Source organism: Phocoena phocoena, chromosome 6, assembly GCF_963924675.1.
Source record: "Phocoena phocoena chromosome 6, mPhoPho1.1, whole genome shotgun sequence".
Lineage (NCBI taxonomy): Eukaryota > Metazoa > Chordata > Mammalia > Artiodactyla > Phocoenidae > Phocoena > Phocoena phocoena.
This window is the reverse complement of record NC_089224.1, coordinates 3,420,667-3,442,347: the sequence shown is the minus strand read 5'-3', so window position 1 is coordinate 3,442,347 and position 21,681 is coordinate 3,420,667. Positions and strand designations below refer to the sequence as shown.

The 21,681-nt window shown below is 48.0% G+C and overlaps 1 protein-coding gene across 1 annotated transcript; it reads left to right on the top strand.

Moving 5' to 3' along the window:
* The first annotated feature begins 690 nt into the window (after positions 1–690).
* MFAP3L (microfibril associated protein 3 like) lies at positions 691–20,930 on the top strand. Its single transcript, XM_065879590.1, has 2 exons — positions 691–982; positions 20,002–20,930. The coding sequence occupies exons 1-2, from the start codon at positions 691–693 to the stop codon at positions 20,928–20,930; spliced, it is 1,221 nt and encodes a 406-aa protein (XP_065735662.1).
* Positions 20,931–21,681: the final 751 nt, after the last annotated feature.

The following is a 21,681-nucleotide window of genomic DNA, read 5'->3' as shown; positions in this document are numbered from 1 at the left end:
CCCAGGTGCACCACCGGTGTCCACGACGGGGACAGGTGAGTGATGGGAGGAGGCCTCGAGGTGCGGGATGAAAGAAGCAGGGGTCAGCTTTTTTTTTTTTTTGCGGTACGCGGGCCTCTCACTGCTATGGCCTCTCCCGTTGCGGAGCACAGGCTCCGGACACACAGGCTCAGCGGCCATGGCTCACGGGCCCAGCCGCTCCACGGCACATGGGATCTTCCCAGACCGGGGCACGAACCCGTGTCCCCTGCATCGGCAGGCGGACTCTCAACCACTGCGCCACCAGGGAAGCCCGGAATCAGGTTTTGAGCCCCAGGAAGTCGTGTGGTACAAAGTTAACATGTTCCTGCTAAGAGTCATACGTTTCAGTAGCAAAAATTACAGACGTGTATCATCACGATTTCCATGAATATTTGGAATATCTTCTGAATTTGTGTGTTATTTAAAACTTACACAGATGTGTACTTTAGCTGGGTTTCTAACATTTTATAAATAATCCTTTTAAAGTATGGGCGCTAACATTTACGTGGTTTTTTTTTTGTTTGTTTTCTTTACAGAGGTTCTTAATCCAGAGCCAACTCCATGGACCCAGGCCGGGTTTGGCCCTTGGCCTGCTGTGAGCAGGGTGTCGTCTGCTAGAAGACTCCCCTGGCCGACCTGCTCTGGTGCCTTGCAGAGCAAGCGAAGAGGATGGACGGAGTGACGCGCCCTCTGCCTGTGTGCCTGCTGCCTTCTGCGTCCTTGTTAATCCTAGTGTCCACTCTGGCGACTGCTAAGAGTGTGGCCAACAGCACTTTAAATGGCACTGACACGGTCGTGGGCTCAGTGCCCGTGGTCATTGCCAGAACCGACCATATCATCGTCAAGGAAGGGAACAGTGCCTTGATCAACTGTAGTGTTTATGGCCTCCCTGAGCCCCAGCTCAAGTGGTATAACTCCGTGGGCAAGCTGCTGCATGAGGACAGCAAGGACCACGGGGCAGGTAGGCTGTCCAGTCGTGTCCCGTGTCAGAAACTACGGGGAGGGACTTGGGGGCCGGCACCCTCAGCGTCCGTTGTTCTTATGCAGATCGTTTCAACATATCCTTTTGTCTTATTTTTCTAAGGCAAGAGAGAGAGATCCAAGTAGATCTCCTTAAGGATTCAAAGCAGTAATGAATTCTCTTTCACTCTTGACTCAGAAGACAAAACGCAAACAGCTTCTCCCCTCTAATGAAAGTATTACAGTAACGAAAATATTGTGTGTATTGTTTGAGTCTTTTAAAAGGCCTCTTGGAATGTTGCAGTATAATGTGTACAGGATATGGTAGGGGTGGATGTAAAGTGGGTTTTCCTTAAGTATATGTTCTGTTTATATGGGAGTTTTAATTTGTTTCAAGGAACATAGCAGTTGTCTATCATCAAAGGTCAGTTTAATTCCTGGACTGTGGGTTTAAAGGTCACATCTTTTGAGAGCAGTCTCTGTGCGGCTTCTCACCAGCAGCCAGAGATCATGTGTGCTCCCGGGGACCTGGCTGAAGTTTCTAGACTGTTGGCCAGGGGGGAGAAATAACCCGTGGCATAGGGGGAGTGCTTGGCTTCTCATGAATGAGTTTCTGGCCAAAAGGTGCAAATCCCCTTCCCACGTACCAGCTCACTTCAGGAAGGACTGTGGCCGGAGCGGGGCACTGTGGGCCCTCAGGAGTCTACATGCTTCCTATCTCAGGTGTGAGAACCAAGCCTGATTGATTGACCTGAAGGCCCGGGATGTACTTTCTGAGCATCTCCAGTAATGACCTGGCAGGTGGGGGTGAGGGTGAAAGGACCCGGATCTGACTTAGCAGCTGCTCCGTTTCTGCCGCCCTTTCCCTCGTGTACCTCCCAGCCCACAGCCCTCTAACCCCCAGAAGAGTCTCTGCCTCAGGAAGGCCTGCATTGCTAATCTCTTTTCCTCATTTTATCTTAATCGCTCTGAAAAAGAGCAGAGGCTGGGACTTCCCCTGCGGTCCAGCGGTTAAGACTTTGCCTTCCAATGCAGGGGGTGCCAGTTCGATCCCTGGTCGGGGAGCTAAGATCCCACATCCTGTGCGGCCAAAAAGTAAAAACACAGAGCAGAAGCAACATTGTAACAAATTCGATAAAGACTTTAAAAATGGTCCACATGAAAAAAATCTTAAAAAAAAAAAAAGAAAGCCCAGAGGCTAAAACTGTGTCTCCTTAGGTGCCGGGCGATGGCGTGTCTGACGAGTCCAGCCTTCGGCTCCCAGTCATGCCCCGACATTCACTGCCTGTGCTGCTCCTTACACGGCCGTTCAAGGCCAGGCAGCATCATGCAGCTTCTCCCCTCTAGCGCAAGTATCATGGTCACGAAAATACCATGTGTACGTTTGCATGCATCACCTGGTAGAGGGGAACTCCCTCCCCACCAAGTAAAACGATGGGACCGCAGAACTTTCCCATTAGAAGGGACCCTGGAGACAGTGCAGTCCCAACCGCTCTTTTATGTGACTTTGCCCCGGTCCTGTGGTCATTAAGTGGCTGTGACTGGACCGTCCGTGCTGACAGTGGGCAGATGGGACGGCGCAGCCCCTTCCTTCTACTGCAGGTCAGGAGGAAGTGACGTCACACCTGTGCGGGGGCGGTGACCATGGCAACGTGTACACACTCAGGTCCCTGGACCCCACCGGGTCTTTCTGCTGGGCTGGCCTCGGGGAGGATTCTCGGGGGACCAGGGACTCCAGACCGAGCCTGCGGCTCCCGTGGGCCCGGAGCAGAGGTGGTCCTGGGTATAAAGAGCCAGAGTGGGGCTCTGAGCCCTGTATCCGGGAGAGGAGGGAAGCGTGGGAACAGAGTGGGGCTGGGGCCTGGACCTCAACCGTGGCTTTGTGAGGGCTGCCTTGGAGTTGTAGTGGCCCCGCCAGGGAGATTGCGCGAAGTCTTGATGGTAGGGGTCGAGTCTTGGCAAGTGGCCCCCGTATGTCGTTTCTCTCATTGGGAGGTTGACGGAGCCGGGGTCCCCTGGGCTCACTTCTCTTCCGTCCGTGGGCGCCGGGAGAGGAAGGGGCAGACACCAGTGCCTCGGAGACAGAGCCTGGGCGCAAGGCGGGGCATCAGAAGCCTCTGGGCGTGCTTGTGGCCGGTGGCCGTGCTGAGGAATCCATTGGCTGTTCTCAAACCTCATAAGGAAGACACACGGTGGAGTTTGTAAAAGAACTCGTGATCCTGGCACTTGATGTTCCAGCTCAGCTTTGGTAGTTACCGTACATAGTAACAGGCATTTCAGGACACAAGTAACACGGAGCAATGTTCAGAACAGCCAGGCAAGACAGGGGAAAACGGCAGAACATTTATCCTCATCATAAAATACGTGCATGGTGGTGCCACTCGAGGACCCATGGTCTCGAAGTCTCCATTTCTGACAGGAGGATGCCCACGTGCTAACCAGGATGTAGATTTCAGTTTCTGGGCTGATTGGCTAGGAGTTTAAATGCAGCAGTGTTAATAACTCCACAAGGAGGTGATTGATACAGCATGGGAAATGGTGCTCCTACGTGGGAATGTTACCTGTGTACGCAGTAGGCCACTGCTGAAACCAAACAAAATGAGCGTAATTCCCATTAGCAACCGCTCCCGTTGACTAAGCCCTTGTACCACGTTGCACACCTTGTTTCTGGTCCTTCCAGTGAGTGTGAGGGTTTGGTGGCCTTGGTGCTCACACATCCAGATGAGAAGCGGGTGCGTGGTGCCCACTGTGCCCACCAGCACATGCTCGTCCTCCAGGTCTTGGCAGGCGAGGGGTGGTGAAAGCCTCTGACCAGACGGAGTGGATGAGAGGCTGGATGGTCACTGCACCAGCCCCGTCACCGTCACAAAGAAGCAGGGTTAGGACCCCTCCATGACCTGCGTACGAGGCTTGCACACACCCAGGTGTGTTCAGAGCCGTCTGGCGAGTTGCCCACCACGTGTGCTTTGTGATTCCAGGAGGAGTTCCGTTTCTTGTTGGTGCTGAGAAAGTGAGACGGCTGTTCCTGGCGCCAGCCCCGCGGGTCCTAGAAGGGACGGGCTATTTCCTGTCCCTGGCAGGGGCAGCAGCTGCTTTGCTTTGTATCCCTCGTGTTGTCACTTCATTCCCACAGATGAGGACAGGCTAATGTGTGAGCTATTTCTGGGGGAAGACTTTTTTTGGAGTTCACGGAAGGACACGTTTGGGGTGGTCCACCAACCATGTTACAGAAATAACCCGCAAGTCCAATAACACGAGGAACCACAAATGGCCACAAAATGTCCTGTTTTCAGTTTTCCTTTTGCTGGAGGTAAGTAGGAATATATAGATGCCAGAAAGTGGTTCCCTGTTATTTCAGGTACCAGTTATCCAGTGTATTTTTGCTGTAGCTTCGTACTCTGACTTTAAACCATTGAAATGCACGTTGGTACCTTTATCAGATGATAAACAAACATTTCAAGAAAGTCAGCTTTACAGAAATAGAGACACAGATGTAGAGGACAAACTTATGGTTACCAAGGGGGGAGGGGAGGGTGGGATGAACTGGGTGATTGGAATGGACATATATACACTACTATGTATAAAATAGGTAACTAATGAGAACCTGCTGTTTAGCACAGGGAACTCTACAAAGTGCTCTGTGGTGACCTAAATGGCAAGGAAATCTAAAAAAGGGGATGTGTGTATACATATAGCTGATTCACTTTCCTGTACAGCAGAAACTAACACAACATTGCAAAGCAGCTATACTCCAATAACAATTTTAAAAAAATTAAAAAGTCAGCTTTGGAAAAGGCATAGGCCTTTGTAAACATGCCTGGCTCGTTAGCGATTAACTTGGAAATTCTTCCTTCAGGTGAGGTTGTGGACTTTCCTGTGGATTTGTTTTCCATTCCCCTGTAGCATTCTGCCACCAAAAATAACTAAGAATTATCTCTGCAAATAAACACGCACAGCGTAAGTAAGCTGAGCCGAATTGTACAAAGTTCACAGTTGTCTCACAGCTCCTCGACCTTTGTGGAATTTATTGTTATAAATTTTGCTTTAGTTTACATGGCTCTAGTGTTTTTATCCTCTGCTTTGCAAATGTTTTCAGTAGCCCGTGAGATGCTTTCAACTCCTTCTGTCAGGGGGCCTCAACGAACTGTGCCAGCCACGTCTTGAGACCTGAGTGTATCACCCCCTGCAACATATCCAGGAGGGGGTCAGCGCCCACAGCACTAAGTTTACAGCATCCTTTGCCTCTGAGATGAAGCGTGGAGTAGTGCATCAACCTATGGAAGTGTTATACCGAATTTCTCTTAAATATGTTCAATATTTGAGATTTAAAAAAATCAACTCCTCAGAAGGCATTAGACAGACTTTACGTAACTATAAATATATTACTGCAAATTCAGCAGAACAGCACAATGGCATCTCTTTGAGCAAGTTCCTCAACTTTTCGGAGCCAGTTTTCCTATCTGTGAAGCGGAGATAATCCTCTTTGACTGCCAGGCAGGGCTGTGCAATTTGTGTCGTGTATGAAATGTCAGTCCAGTACGTGGAACCCACCAAGCCATCAGTAAACGGCAGCTGCCACCGTCATTGGTCACATCACCAATGTCCAGTGTTGTCACAGTCAGGATCCCAAGTGCGTCTGTCTCTGCTTCGTAGTACGGTGTGTTTTGTAAAGAAAGCAAATAGTTTTCTGGGCAATTTCTTATTTGTTCTCTCAAGTTCCCAACCTTTTAAAAAAACATTCAGTAAAGACCAAAAACATTTATATCCCTTAAGTGTTGTTTAGAAGCTCGAGTTAACGCTGCGACGGGTGTGATGGCGAGAGTGGCGCTCCCCCCTCCACCAGCAACATCCCCCATCCCCCGACACATACCCTCCGCATGCAAGGGGCCCGCTGCCCTCCAACGCACCCAAGCCTCAGAGCAGTGAGTGTGGATGTTACGGAGTATATTATGCACAGGATAAACTTTCCCTTTGCCTAACCCACTGGTTCTCTCCCCCGGAGGACACCGGCCAAGTCTGGAGTTGTTTTTGGTTGTCATAGCCGGGGCAGGAGGGGAAGGACTGCTGGCATCTAGAGGGTGGAAGCCAGGGATGCCCTCAGTATCCTGCAATGCACAGACAGACCCCTCCCAAGAATTATCTGATGCAAAATGCCAGCCCAAGAGAAGAAACCCTGGTCTCAACTAAAGAAGCAACCTCAGCCCCCTAAAGAATCATTCCAAAGTCGGTTAAGTCACTTGCGTGAACCCATAATGTATTTTTCCATAAAAGTGGTACTTCGGTTCATTTGCCAAATTGAGTCACGTCGAGGGCCAGCCCGGTAATGAGCCACCATTTATAGCGTTGTTTTTTAATGGGTTGTGCTCCCCCTTTGGGGTGTGAGCCCAGACTGCTTTAGTCTTAGCAGTAGGAGGACCCTTCCCCATCCCCCTCAGATGAGGATGTGAGGGCTGAGATGCTATTTCCATCCACCCAGTGCAGGGTGCTCTCAGAAGACCACCTACGCCCACTCTCAGAAGAGACTCCTGCCAGCCTGCATGGACTGACGTGCTTGGCACTTTTTTAAAAATGGAGATTATCAGGCCGAATGAGCCGGAGGGTCAGATGTTTCCTTTGCCAGGAAATGAAAAGACGGGTTCTTTTCAGATGTTATTTATGCCTTGAAGCAAAGCACAACTGCAGGCTGTGAACAGCCCGGGCCTCCCCCCAACCTTCTCCTGAGCTGAGAGCCGAGCTAATCCCTGATGATCCCAGGCCACCTCTGTCCCACATGATGTAGGAAGCAGCTTGGTAGAGCTGCCCCAGGACCATCCGAAGAGCCCGCTTGGGAAGCCGGGGGTGGTGTCGCAGGAGCCCTTGCAGCTTTCAGTGTTTATAACCTGGGCCTCTGCAGTGGCTTGGGGGAGCTATCGTCTTCCTGCAGAAGCCCCGTAACAGGTGCAGCCATGCGGGGCTCCATTTGTTCTCAATTCTGTTTTGTAAAAAGGCTTGGATCCTTTCCCCTCGGTAGCTTCTATTTCACATGTTGGAAAATAGACCCCATGCTTATAGACACGTGCGCGTGTTTGGTTCTTATTTGAAGAGTGTGGATTCAGTGCGGCATCGTTCAAGTGAGTGTTGCACTTGCTTTCTGTTGGCGTAAACGTTATTGGAACTCTCACCACCTGAAGAGTTTTAAGTTGGTTTCAGGAAAATAACCCCCTTGTTTTAGCAGACTGAACCCTCCTCCTTGAAAAGTTTAAGAGCTGCCGTGTCTAAATGGCGTTGTGAACAGAGGCTTAATGTTTTCATACCACCTACCGGGAATGTAGACGAACCACACATCAGCTTGTTGACACTTTCACGGAAAGACATCTCCAAGGAAAAAGAGAAATCCTTTTCTTCTAATAAATAATTTGAGGGAAATTCTAAGAGCTTTTCAGTGGGGCATGGTGTTAATTTTTAATGCTGAGCCATCCTCAGGACGGCTGGAAAGATTGGGGATTTCGGCAGACATGGGTTTGGAGGGAAGTTGTAGTTACAGCATCTTTGTGATTGTGCTGTCACCTTTCTCATGATGCTTGGGTTCCAGGAGGAGTTGGTGCTGCTGTTTCTGTCCAGCGGTCATTTGGTCGGAAGGTGTTGGCACCGGCATTCGTCCTGATCTGTCATGTCAAGTCACAGTAACCCGTGTGCCGTGGCCTTTCTTGGTGGCACGGGTTTTTGTTGGTGGTGGTTTTTTTTTTTTTTTTTTGCGGTACGCGGGCCTCTCACTGTTGTGGCCTCTCCCGTTGCAGAGCACAGGCTCCGGACGCGCAGGCTCAGCGGCCATGGCTCATGGGCTCAACCGCTCCGCGGCATGTGGGATCCACCCGGACCGGGGCACGAACCCGTGTCCCCTGCATCGGCAGGCGGACTCTCAACCACTGCGCCACCAGGGAAGCCCGGTGGCATGGGTTTTGACTGTCACCACGCAACACCGCTGACCTGCTTCTCTAGTTGCTGGATGGTCCCCTGACCCAGTTCTGTCGACATGACCTCATGCCGTCCTCAGTGCCTCCCCCTCCCCATGCCTGGGCCCCACAGTGACACAGTGATACGAGGTCAGCCGCCTTCCTGGCCTGCGACCCCGGTGACCGCTTCGCCCAGAGGATGTAGGCCGTGAGGAAGGCTCTAGAACTGTGTCCCTGGGGAGAAAGATGCTGACAAGGAGATTTTTTTCACTACCTTGATTTTCTTATACTCGATATTTTCCCAGTCAATCTAGGCCTGCCTGATTTGAAGCGTTTCAAGAATTCTAGAAGTGGGTCACAGGCTCCATTCATCTTGCACTTTGGTCAATGCGAAAACCCAGCCTTGCAGTGTGCCTTCCCATCCTCCCAGCAACACACTGTATAATCAGGGCCCCCCTTCCTCTGACGCTCTGCAAGGTGGAAAAGTCATCTGTTTTAAAAAATTACTTCAATCTATTTAAATTTAATTATGATTTAACCACAAGTGATTTTGTGCACTTAGACACTACCTGCATTCCTTTTTTCTGTGACTTCTCTGTCCATCTCCTTTCCCTTTTTTTTTTTCCTTTTGGGTTCTTTGTCTTGATTTATAGGAGTTCTTTATGTTTCATAGTTATTAAGCATTTGTCAAATATTCCAGAATTTTCTCCCACTCTTTCATTTGCTCTCAACTTTAATGTAACCAATGTTACAGTGTAAAACGTTGAATTTGAGAGAAATCCGATCCCATCAGGGTTCTCTGTTAGAGTTTCTGGGATTCTTGAAATGTTGAAAAAGGCTTTCCGGTCCCAAGGTTAGAAAAATGTTTTCATATCTTTTATTAACTTTATAGTTTTAATTTTATGTTTAGAGTACTTGGAATTTATTTTTAGGTATCACATAGACTAGGAATTTAACTTCATTTCCTTTCAGATGAGTAGTCAGTGATCCCAGTATTCTTCCCCCCGATTTGAAATGACCTTTTCCTTCATTTAAAATTCCCACGCTTGCCAGCATCTTCATCTGGACTTTGAGGTTTCCTCTGCTGATTGAACCAGGGGTTAGAGCAGAGGACGTGCAGGTGGTGCATCCTCTCTTGGTTTGTACAACGTCTGTCAGCTGCAGCAGTGCACACGGGCTCCCCTCTTTTGCTCACCTGCCCTGCTGCCCCCTCTGGCCTTGGAAGTGCTTCCTCTCCCTCCTACTCCTCTGCCTGCACCCCCGTCCCGCTCGGGACCGCACCCCCGCTGAGCAGCATCCTTACCGTCCCCGCTACCCGCACAGGGCACGCGCCATGTGCCCCGGGTTGGCTGCGAGTCTGCAGCCCTCTCGGGGCCCGCTGGTTTCTGCAGCCGGGGGTCATGTCTTACTCATCTTTGTAGCTGCATCTTCTGGCAGGCAGCCTGGTGACAGACAATGTATTCAGTAATGTTTGTTGACCGAATGTATGAACAAGATAAAAAATACCACTGTCCTTCTAACTTCGTCACATATAGCACAGCACTCAGCGTGCTTCAGCTACAAGCGAACCTCTGTTAGCATTTCCCTTTGCAAAGGCGATGCCCCAGTTCACCTGGGGGAGATTTCCACATGGGCCTCTCATGCCTGGAGTGTCCGGGGAGACCGTGAAGGATGCCCGAGAGCCGAACGGCCGGTCTCCTGGGGTGTCAGCCTCCAGCCGTGCGTCAGGATCAGGACAGAGCGGGAGGATGGGATGCGGAAGGCCATCCCGAGGGGCAGCGGGGGAAGCTCCCATCCGAGCACAGGACCAGAACCGGGGACTGCCCTCCCGAGTGTCAAGGAGGCGGTTTGTTGTTGTTGTTTTAAATTTTTTTAAATTTATTTATTGGCTGTGTTCGGTCTTCGTTTCTGTGCGAGGGCTTTCTCTAGTTGCGGCAAGCGGGGGCCACTCTTCATTGCAGTGCACGGGCTTCTCACTGTCGTGGCCTCTCTTGTTGCAGAGCACAGGCTCCAGACGCGCAGGCTCACTAGTTGTGGCTCACGGGCCCAGTTGCTCCGCGGCTTGTGGGATCCTCCCAGACCAGGGCTCGAACCCGTGTCCCCTGCATTAGCAGGAGGATTCTCAACCACTGCGCCACCAGGGAAGCCCTGTTGTTTTTTTTTAATTTTCTTTTTTTACAGCGGGTTCTTATTAGTTATCTATTTTAAACATATTAGTGTATATATGTCAATCCCAATCTCCCAGTTCATCCCACCACCACCACCCTCCCCCTGCGTTCCCCACTTGGTGTCCATACATTTGTTCTCTACATCTGTGTCTCTATTTCTGCCTTGCAAACCAGTTCATCTGTACCATTTTTCTAGATTCCACATATATGCGTTAATATACAATATTTGTTTTTCTCTTTCTACTTATTTCACTTTGTATGACAGCCTCTAGGTCCATCCACGGCTCTACAAATGACCCAATTTCGTTCCTTTCTATGGCTGAGTAATATTTCATTGTATATATATGTACCACATCTTCTTTATCCATTCGTCTGTCGAGGGACACTTAGGTTGCTTCCATGTCCTGGTTATTGTAAATAGTGCTGCAGTGAACATTGTGGTACATGACTCTTTTTGAATTATGGTTTTCTCTGGGTATATGCCCAGTAGTGGGATTGCTGGGTCATATGGTGGTTCTATTTTTAGTTTTTTAAGGAACCTCCATACTGTTCTCCATAGTAGCTGTATCAGTTTACATTCCCACCAACAGTGCAGGAGGGTTCCGTTTTCTCCACACCCTCTCCAGCATTTATTGTTTATAGATTTTCTGATGATGCCCATTCTAACTGGTGTGAGGTGATACCTCATTGTAGTTTTGACCTGCATTTCTCTAATAATTAGTGATGTTGAGCAGCTTTTCATGTGCCTCTTGGCCATCTGTATGTCTTTGGAGAAATGTCTGTTTAGGTCTTCTGCCCATTTTTTGATTGAGTTGTTTGTTTTTTTAATATTGAGCTGCATGAGATGTTTATATAGTTTGGAGATTAATCCTTTGTCCGTTGATTCATTTGCAAATATTTTCTCCCCTTCTGAGGGTTGTTTTTTCATCTTGTTTATGATTTCCTTTGCTGTGCAAAGGCTTTTAAGTTTCATTAGGTCCCATTTGTTTACTTTTATTTTTATTTCCATTTCTCTAGGAGATGGGTCAAAAAAGATCTTGCTGTGATTTATGTCAAAGAGTGTTCTTCCTATGTTTTCCTCTAAGAGTTTTATAGTGTCCAGTCTTACATTTAGGTCTTTAATCCATTTTTAGTTTATTTTTGTGTATGGTGTTAGGGAGTGTTCTAATTTCATTCTTATACACGTAGCTGTCCAGTTTTCCCAGCACCACTTATTGAAGAGGCTGTCATTTCTGCATTGCATAGTCTTGCCTCCTTTATCAAAGATAAGGTGACCATAGGTGCGTGGGGTTATCTCTGGGCTTTCCATTCTGTTCCATTGATCTATACGTCTGTTTTTGTGCCAGTACCATACTGTCTTGATGACTGTAGCTTGTAGTCTAGTCTGAAGTCCGGGAGCCTGATTCCTCCAGCTCCATTTTTTCCCCTCAAGACTGCTTTGGCTATTCGGGGACTTTTGTGTCTCCATAGAAATTTTAAGATATTTTGTTCTACTTCTGTAAAAAATGCCATTGGTAATTTGATAGGGATTCCATTGAATCTGTAGATTGCTTTGGATAGTATAGTCATTTTCACAATATTGATTCTTCCAATCCAAGAACATGGTATATCTCTCCATCTGTTTTCTGTCATCTTTGATTTGTTTCTTCAGTGTCTTATAGTTTTCTGAGTACAGGTCTTTTACCTCCTTAGGTAGGTTTATTCCTAGGTATTTTATTCTTTTTGTTGCAGTGGTGAAGGGGATTGTTTCCTTAATTTCCCTTTCTGATCTTTCATTATTAGTGTCTAGGAATGCAAGAGATTTCTGTGCATTAATTTTCTATCCTGCAACTTTACCAAATTCATTTATTAGTTCTTGGAGTTTTCTGGTGGCATCTTTAGGATTCTCTGTGTATAGTATCATGTCATCTGCAAACAGTGACAGTTTTACTTCTTCTTTTCCAATTTGTATTCCTTCTATTTCTTTTTCTTCTCTGATTGCCGTGGCTAGGATTTCTAAACTCTGTTGAATAATAGCAATAAGAGTGGACATCCTTGTCTTTTTCTTGATCTTAGAGGAAACGCTTTCAGTTTTTCACCATTGAAATGATGTTGGCTGTGGATTTGTCCTATATGGCCTTTATTATTTTGAGGTAGTTTCCCTCTATGCCCACTTTCTGGAGAGTATTTATCATAACCTGGTGTTGAATTTTATCAGAAGCTTGTTCTGCATCTATTGAGATGATCATATCATTTTTCTTCTTCGGTTTGTTAATATGGTGTATCACATTGATTGATTTACTCATATTGAAGAATCCTTGCATCCCTGGGATAAACCCCACTTGATCATGGTGTATGATCCTTTTAATGTGCTGTTGGATTCTGTTTGCTAGTATTTTGTTGAGGATTTTTGCATCTATATTCCTCAGTGATATTGGTCTGTAATTTTCTTTTTTTGTAGTATCTTTGCCTAGTTTTGGTATCAGGGTGATGGTGGCCTCATAGAATGAGTTAGGGAGTGTTCCTTCCTCCCCAATTTTTTGGAAGAGTTTGAGAAGAATGGGTGTTAGCTCTTCTCTAAATGTTTGATAGAATTCACCTGTGAAGTCATCTGGTACTGGACTTTTGTTTGTTGGAAGATTTTAAATCACAGTTTCAATTTTATTACTTGTGATCGGTCTGTTCATGTTTTCTGTTTCTTCCTGGTTCAGTCTTGGAAGGTTATACCTTTCTAAGAATTTGTCCATTTCTTCCAGGTCGTCCATTTTATTGGCAAAGAGTTGCTTGTAGTAGTCTCTTAGGATGCTTTGTACTTCTGTGGTGTCTGTTGTAACTTCTCCTTTTTCATTTCTAATGTTATTGATTTGAGTCTTCTCCCTCTTCTTCTTGATGAGTCTGGCTAATGGTTTATCAATTTTGTGTATCTTCTCAAAGAACCAGCTTTTAGTTTTATTGATCTTTGCTATTGTTTTCTTTGTTTCTGTTTCATTTATTTCTGCTCTGATCTTTATGATTTCTTTCCTTCTACGAACTTTGGGTTCTGTTTGTTCTTCTTTCTCCATTTCCTTTAGGTGTATGTTAGATTGTTTATTTGAGATGTTTGTTGAGGTAGGCTTGTATTGCTATAAACTTCCCTCTTAGAACTGCTTTTGCGGCATCCCATAGGTTTTGGATTGTCGTGTTTTCATTGTCATTTGTCTCTAGGTATTTTTTGATTTCCTCTTTGATTTCTTCAGTGATTTCTTGGTTATTTAGTAATGTATTGTTTAGCCTCTGTGTGTTTGTGTTTTTTACATGTTTTTTCCCTGTAATTCATTTCTAATCTCATAGCATTGTGGTCTGAAGAGATGCTTGATATGATTTCAATTTTCTTAAATTTACTGAGGGTTGATTTGTGACCCAAGATGTGATCTGTCCTGGAGAATGTTCCATGCACACTTGAGAAGAAAGTGTAATCTGCTGTTTTTGGATGGAATGTCATATAAATATCAATTAAATCTATCAGGTCTGTTATGTCATTTAAAGCTTGTGTTTCCTTATTAATTTTCTCCCTGGATGATCTGTCCTTTGGTGTAAGTGAGGTGTTAAAGTCCCCCACTATTATTGTGTTACTGTTGATTTCCTCTTTTATAGCTGTTAACAGTTGCTTTATGTATTAAGGTGCTCCTGTGTTGGGTGCATATATATTTATAATTGTTATATCTTCCTCTTGGATTGATCCCTTGATCATTATGTAGTGTCCTTCCTTGTCACTTGTAACATTCTTTATTTTAAAGTCTATTTTGTCTGATATCAGTATTGCTACTCCAGCTTTCTTTTGATTCCCACTTGCACGGAATATCCTTTTCCATCCCCTCACTTTCAGTCTGTATGTGTCCCTAGGTCTGAAGGGGGTCTCTTGTAGGCAGCATATATATGGGTCTTGTTTTTGTATCCATTCAGCCAGTCTGTGTCTTTTGGTTGGAGCATTTAATCCATTCATATTTAAGGTAATTATCAACATGTATGTTCCTATTACCATTCTCTTAATTGTTTTGGGTTTGTTTTTGTAGTTCCTTTTCTTCTCTTGTGTTTCCCACTTAGAGAAGTTCCTTTAGCATTTGTTGTAGAGCTGGTTTGGTGGTGCTGAATTCTCTTAGCTCTTGTTTGTCTGTAAAGGTTTTGATTTCTCCATTTTATCTGAATGAGACGCTTGTTGGGTATAGTAATCTTGGTTGTATGTTCTTCCCTTTCATCACTTTAAGTATATCGTGCCACTCCCTTCTGGCTTGTAGAGTTTCTGCTGAGAAACCAGATGTTAACCTTATAGGAGTTCCCTTGTATATTATTTGTCATTTTTCCTCTGTTGCTTTTAATAACTTTGCTTTGTCTTTAATTTTTGTCAATTTGATTACTGTGTGTCTCAGCCTGTTTCTCCTTGGGTTTAATCTGCCTGGGGACTCTGCACTTCCTGGACTTGCATGGCTATTTCCTTTCCCACGTTAGGGAAGTTTTCAACTATAATCTCTTCAAATACTTTCTCGGGTCCTCTCTCTCTCTTCTCCTTCTGGGACCCCTATAATGCGAATGTTGGTGCATTTAATGTTGTCCCAGAGGTCTCTTAGCTTGTCTTCATTTCTTTTCATTCTTTTTTCTTTATTATGTTCCACGGCAGTGAATTCCACCATTCTGTCTTCCAGGTGATTTATCCGTTCTGCTGCCTCAGTTATTCTGCTATTGATTGCTTCTAGTGTATTTTTCATTTCAGTTATTGTATTGTTCATCTCTGTTTGTTTGTTCTCTAATTCTTCTAGGTCTTTTTGTTAAACATTTCTGGCATCTTCTCAATCTTTGCCTCCATTCTTTTTCCGAGGTCCTGGATCCTCTTCAGTATCATCATTCTGAATTCTTTTTCTGGAAGGTTGCCTGTCTCCACTTCATTTAGTTGTTTTTCTGGGGTTTTATCTCGTTCCTTCATCTGGTACATAGCCCTCTGCCTTTTCATCTTGTCTGACTTTCTGTGAATGTGGTTTTCGTTCCACAGGCTGCAGTGTTGTAGTTCTTGCTTCTGCTGTCTGCCCTCTGGTGGGTGAGGCTATCTGAGAGGCTTGTGCAAGTTTCCTGATGGGAGGGACTGGTGGTGTGTAGAGCTGGGTGTTGCTCTGGTGGGCACAGCTCAGTAAAACTTTAATCTGCTTGTCTGCTGTTGCGTGGGGCTGGGTTCCCTCCCTGTTGGTTGTTTGGCCCATGGCAACCCAACACTGGAGCCTTCCCGGGCTCTTCGGTGGGGCTAATGGCAGACTCCAGGAGGGCTCACGCCAAGGAGTACTTCCCAGAACTTCTGCTGCCAGTGTCCTTGTCCCCACGGTGAGCCACAGCCACCCCCTGCCTCTGCAGGTGACCCTCCAACACTAGCAGGTAGGTCTGGTTCAGTTTCCTATGGGGCCACTCCTCCTTCCCCTGGGTCCCAGTGTGTGTGTGTGCCCTCCAAGAGAGGAGTCTCTGTTTCCCCCAGTCCTGTCGAAGTCCTGCAATCAAATCCCACTAGCCTTCAAAGTCTGATTCTCTAGGAATTCCTCCTCCTGTTGCCGCACCTGCAGGTTGGGAAGCCTGACGTGGGGCTCAGAACCTTCATTCCAGTGGGTGGACTTCTGTGGTATAAGTGTTCTCCAGTCTCTGAGTCACCCACCCAGTGGTTATGGGATTTGATTTTACTGGGATTGCGCCCCTCCTCCTGTCTCATTGTGGCCTCTCCTTTGCCTTTGGATGTGGGTATCTTTTTTGGTTAGTTCCAGTGTCTTCCTGTCAATGATGGTTCAGCAGTTAGTTGTGATTCTGGTGCTCTCGAAAGAGGGAGTGAGAGCACGTCCTTCTAGTCGGCCATCTTGAACCAGTCTGTCAGGGAAACGTTTGACACGGAATCTTTGGTATTAGAATCAGAAAGTGATGGCTCAAATCTGCCTTTTAAAAAAAACAAAAATAAATCTTGTTAACTTATTTGGCTGCGCCGGGTCTGAGTTGTGGCATGTGGGATCTTCGCTGGGACATGCAGGATCTCTTAGTTGCGGCATGCAGGATCTTTCAGTTGTGCATTTCCTCCAAAATCATTGCCTGTTGAAGTGACTCAGCGTCAGCGGCTCACATTTTAGGTGTTTACTTGTGCTGAAATGATGCAGCTTAGTGAGAATTCAGCACATGGTTGTGACATCCCTGCTCAACTCCAGTTTAAAATCATCCCTGGAGCTGCAGCACCAAGCTTCCCCGCCCCAGGTGGCTGGGTCTTCGGGTCCCTGTGACAGTCACCGGGGCCCTTTTTATTCCCTCGACCTCCTGATGGCTGAAGTCAGACCTTCCAGGCTGGGTCTCAGGACAAGGTATTTACAGACTAAGGAGAAAGGCAACATGTGGCCCAGGAATGTTCTCGAGACGATCCTAGAGGGGCGGCTGCCTGTGATTCTCCATGAGCCTGGGCCCCTGCTGATGTGGGAGGACCTCCAGGGTGGGGTTCATAGTGTTCGGGGCTGCATACAGCGGGAGAACATGCAGAAATCTTTATTTCTCACTAATCGAAGGTCATGCTGAGGCTGAGAGGAAGTATTTAGTCTTAGTTCCTTGGAAGGAAGGAATGTATCAGCCTTTAAACAGGACATGATACAGACATACATCACCTTTGAGGTCAGAATCTTCTGTCATCAGAATGAGTGTGTGTGTGTGTGTGTGTGTGTGTGTGTGTGTGTGTGTGTGTGTGTGTGTGTTGGCTTCCCAAGACTCGCTTTGAGATCTGGCAAAAGAATGTTTAGTCCAGGTCACACGTTCCCTTTAACCTCGTCGTACCTGAGAAGCCTGAGCAGCATTGCTAGTACCTTAATCCATAAAGTAAATGTGACGTGTGTTTTGTTTCAAGAGAAATACAGTGAAGGACTGAACCCTGAAGAGAGGGATGTCTTGGTGTCCTTGTCGTGGACTCGAAACAGGGACTTGCTGGCAGAGAGATGGGTCTCAGTTATTTAACTATAGTGTCACAGCTCCTATTACGGGTAATACCTGCCTGTTTCAGGATAATCATATGTGATTCATTGTTGTGGTTTATCGTTAGGCAAATATAGTCACTTCACAGATTCATGGCTGGGCTTCGGGCTTCCAGAACAAACGAGGTTAATTATTGGATAAGGTATATGATAGATGTTAGTCCAAGGACCCACGGCCCTGGACTAAGAAGCAGAATACGTGCCAAACTAATAAGTTATGCACTCTACATCTCACCGGTTTCCCCAGAATGAACTACAAGTGTCACCTAATTGTGTTTGATTCCAGACTGTGCCTGTTTTGACCGTGCAACAGGGAACTTCTGGAGTGTCTGAGTCGGTATCTGTTTTGAATTGTTTGGGTCCAGGATAGATAAATATACATAAATAGACGATTAAAAACATGCCTAGGGCTTCCCTGGTGGCGCAGCGGTTGAGAGTCCACCTGCCGATGCAGGGGATGCGGGTTCGTGCCCCGGTCCGGGAAGATCCCACATGCCGCGGAGCGGCTGGGCCCGTGAGCCATGGCCGCTGAGCCTGCGCGTCCGGAGCCTGTGCTCCACAACGGGAGAGGCCGCAACAGTGAGAGGCCCGCGTACCACCAAAAAAAAAACATGCTTAAAGATAAACTATAAAATCCAAGTTCAGAAACCCTTTGAATAGTCAGAGGAAATTGTTGGCATCTTGTAACTGGCCTGCATTTCTACACTTCACTTTTCTATCACAGTTAGGTGCAGTTATCGCTGAGCGCCTTGCCTAGGTGTGGGGAGAGAGCTGTTCCTGTTATCGTCAGGTGCCTGCCTTCTGAGTTCAGCACTCCTTTCTGCTCTTCCTCCACACCCTGGTTCCCCCTACCCTGTCCTTGAATTTGTAGATAATTCCTCTCTGTCCTTGAATTTGTAGATAATAATTCCTCCACAGAGGGAGCGAGGGTGGGAGGTTAGGAGGTGGCCAAATTGATCCTAACTGTTCCTCATACAAAGAACCTCACCATCTCACCTTCTCCCTTCCTATTTCCTGTTGTTTTCCAACAAGCAGTATGAGAAACTCCTATAGGTAGAGTCTGTAGTTCTCTGGCACCCAGTACCTTCCACATCTATCATAAGCTTTCAGGCAACCGGAGTTGTTATTTTTTTCTATGCCTGCTGTAGTGTGGTTTGATGAAACATGCACATTTTAAGACAACAAATTGATCATTTCCCTTGCTCAGATTATTCTCTATTTGGATAAATCTGCCACTGAAGTATCAAGTTTCATGTTCGGGAATGAACGGACAGGGTGGGAGGCTTGCCTCTGCCCATCTGGACGAGAGAAGGTTTCACAGGCCGGGCGCTAGGGTGGTCTGTTCATACACGTTCACAAGAGACGGAAATGCGCTAGATTTCCCAAACCAGTGTTTCCTACTCTCGGGAAAGTACACTGGCTGAATTATTAGAAGCAGGGTACTTGGGGACACCAGGCACCACTCTTCTCAGATGTTCCTTCAGGAAGCAGAGGAATGTGGCAGCATCTACAAGAGGCTTCCTGCCAGGCTCCCCAGACCAGTGGGAGGAGGGGCTGCAGGTCCCCGACGGCACCCACGGCTCCGGCCAGCCTCCCGAAGGATGGTCCTTGGAGCAGAGGACCTGGAATAACGGGGGCCTCTGCTGTCTCATCCCACAGTCCCTGGAGACCCTGGTCGCTTTGGTGCTCACAAATTTCTCCTTTTTTAAAAAGATACAAAGCGATATGGGCAGTGAGAGGCCCGTGTACCGCAAAAAATAAATAAATAAAAAATACAAAGCGATAATACACCCTTAAAAGGAAACCACGCGCTAAGTTGCCACATCTCTCAGGAGAGGCCTCTGGCTTGCTTGGGGACGCGAGTGCTTTTACGCAGAAAGATTGTCCTGCTACTCAGAACTCCCCCGAGGCCGGGCCGGGACCCTTCTCTCTCTACAGGACGGTCTAGGGAGGTGGAGGGTTTTCAGAAAGGCTCAGACCCAAGACCTGGAAGGCAAAGCTAGGATCACGTTTCCCGGGGTCCTGTGACCTGCGGGTACACAGGCAGACTAAGGAGTAATCCCTAGCAAAGATTAATTCAGATTAAGAACCTCAGTCCCAGGGCAACGATCCTTTCCAGGCCAGAGGCGGGTAGAATTCTTATCTATTACAACGCTTTTCAGTGTGCATTCTCCATTGTGTGAGGCCTGGTTTCAACCTGATGGGTCTGTGATTTATTTGCAAAGCGAAACCAAATCGTTGCTTATTCACACCCAGCCTCTGAATCTCCACAGAGTTAGCTTGTAACGGTAAGTGGGTAAGTGACGTAGTTCATTGTAGCTTCTCAATTATTTATGTTTCCATCAACCGAGGTCATACCAGGACTACTTCAATCTCAATATGAGAAACCCAGGCGAACAATTACAATTTAATTGATTTACTCCAGTTTTTATGTTGATCCTAAAGTACTTTATCTTCTGAAAAGTATTAAAACTCTCCCGTGAGCATATATATTCTGTAGAGCCACGCTCACAGGCAGGCTAGAAAATCAGGTGCTACATTAAGGAATTCTCTAGTAAGAGCAAGTATTTTCCATACTGTTTATTTTTCTCTAGGATGTGGAATCACACAGTATGATTTGGTATTAAGAGTACAGCCTCTTGGGCTCGAGTTCACGTCTAGCTCAACTGCTTCCAAACTGGCGCCCTGGGGAGGTGGCTTAGTGGACCTGTGCCTCAGTTTCCCCATCCTGTAAAATGGGCCGGTGCTGGTAGCTCCTCCCCGAGTTGTGAGGATTAGGCGAGCTAACGCCGTCACCGTCTGGCTAGGTCGGCGTTCGCCGTGGGCGCCGTCGACAGTGGCAGACATGGTGGTGGGAGATGTGCTCAGCGACGTGCGGGGCAGTGGCTGCAGGGAGTGGAGGGCCCGGCTGACTCTGTCCTCTTCCTCCTGCAGGAAAGTGGCAGATGCACGACGGCCTCCTGAACATCACCAAGGTGTCCTTCACGGACCGAGGTCGATACACATGTGTGGCGGCCAACGTCCACGGCACCGTGAACAACACGGTGACGCTGAGGGTGGTCTTCACGTCGGGGGACATGGGCGTGTACTACATGGTGGTGTGCCTGGTGGCCTTCGCCGTGGTGCTGGCCCTCAACATCACCCGCCTCTGCATGATGAGTAGCCACCTGAAGAAGACCGAGAAGGCCATCAACGAGTTCTTCCGCACAGAGGGCGCCGAGAAGCTGCAGAAGGCTTTCGAGATCGCCAAGCGCATCCCCATCATCACGTCGGCCAAGACGTTGGAGCTGGCCAAGGTCACACAGTTCAAGACCATGGAGTTCGCCCGCTACATCGAGGAGCTGGCCCGCAGCGTGCCGCTGCCCCCGCTCATCATGAACTGCAGGACCATCGTGGAGGAGCTCATGGAGGTGGTAGGGCTGGAGGAGCAGGGCCAGAACTTCGTGCGCCACGCGCCTGAGGGCCAGGAGGCGACCACCGGGGACGAGGTCTACACCATCCCCGACGCCCTGCAGCGAAGCGAGTCCCCCACCGCTGACTCAGACGCCTCGTCGCTGCACGAGCAGCCCCAGCAGATCGCCATCGAGGTGTCCGTGCACCCCCAGACCCGGAGGGAGCCCACGGATGACCGGGACGGGGGGCCCCTCGAGGCCAGAGACGAGGAGGACACCGAGCCCTCGGCCGAGCACTCCCCCGAGTCCGCGGCGCCTTCCACCGAGGTCACGTCCGCGGCGCTGACCTCCGAGGAGCCCACGCCTGTCGAGGTACCGGACCATGTCCTGCCCCCAGGTCTCCTGGAAGCCACAGAGCCGGCCGGGGCGTGCGACAGCAATGCCCGCGTCGTCTATGAAAGCCATGTCTAACAACGCCCCCCTGAGAAGCTATGCACACCCCGAGAATCAGGGCCGCCCCCCCACCCCTAGGGCCAGACGCAGTCCGCCCTCGCCGCTAAGCCTTACCGGAGACGCCTGTCCCGTAGGTAGGAGGAGCCAGGCCCCTTCAGAAGGGAGCGCCTGCGTGCATGCTGTGTGCCCGGACCGCGCCCCGCGATGGAGGATGCAAGCAGCGGCAGGGTGCAGAGCCGGCGACCTCGGGCAGGTGTCTGTGCGCGCGGCATGAATCTCAGAGGCTCTTCTCTGCCAGATACCTTAATCACTGATGCCCTTTTGGTGTGAGAGACTATGAGGTCAAGAGCCCTGTCCAATGCACACTGCAGTGCTTTTCCTTTAAAAAGTTATAGGTCTGCTACGAGAGCAACTGCACGTCCGTGGGTCTGTTGCACTTTCTTCTCAGTTTTAACCCCCCTTCACTCTTCCCCTATAACCGAGTCGTTGTGATACGAATGCTAATCGTTCCTTCTGGTTTCGTCCCCTTTGCCACTTTGTCCTTATTTCTCTCCCCCCACCCCCTCAAACCCCCCGCCAAACTTTTACCTCAGAGGCTTTGGTGTCAGGGCTGATACCCACAAGTCATCTGTAATGTTCCAAAGCAGTTACCAGCCTCGTGATTTTTGTCATTTCCCAGGCCTGTCTCCATCCATCGCTTTTCTGTTTGTTTGTTTCCAATGAAGCTACTGTTGTGAAACTGAGAGAAAAAAAAAAAAAACCTTGCCCA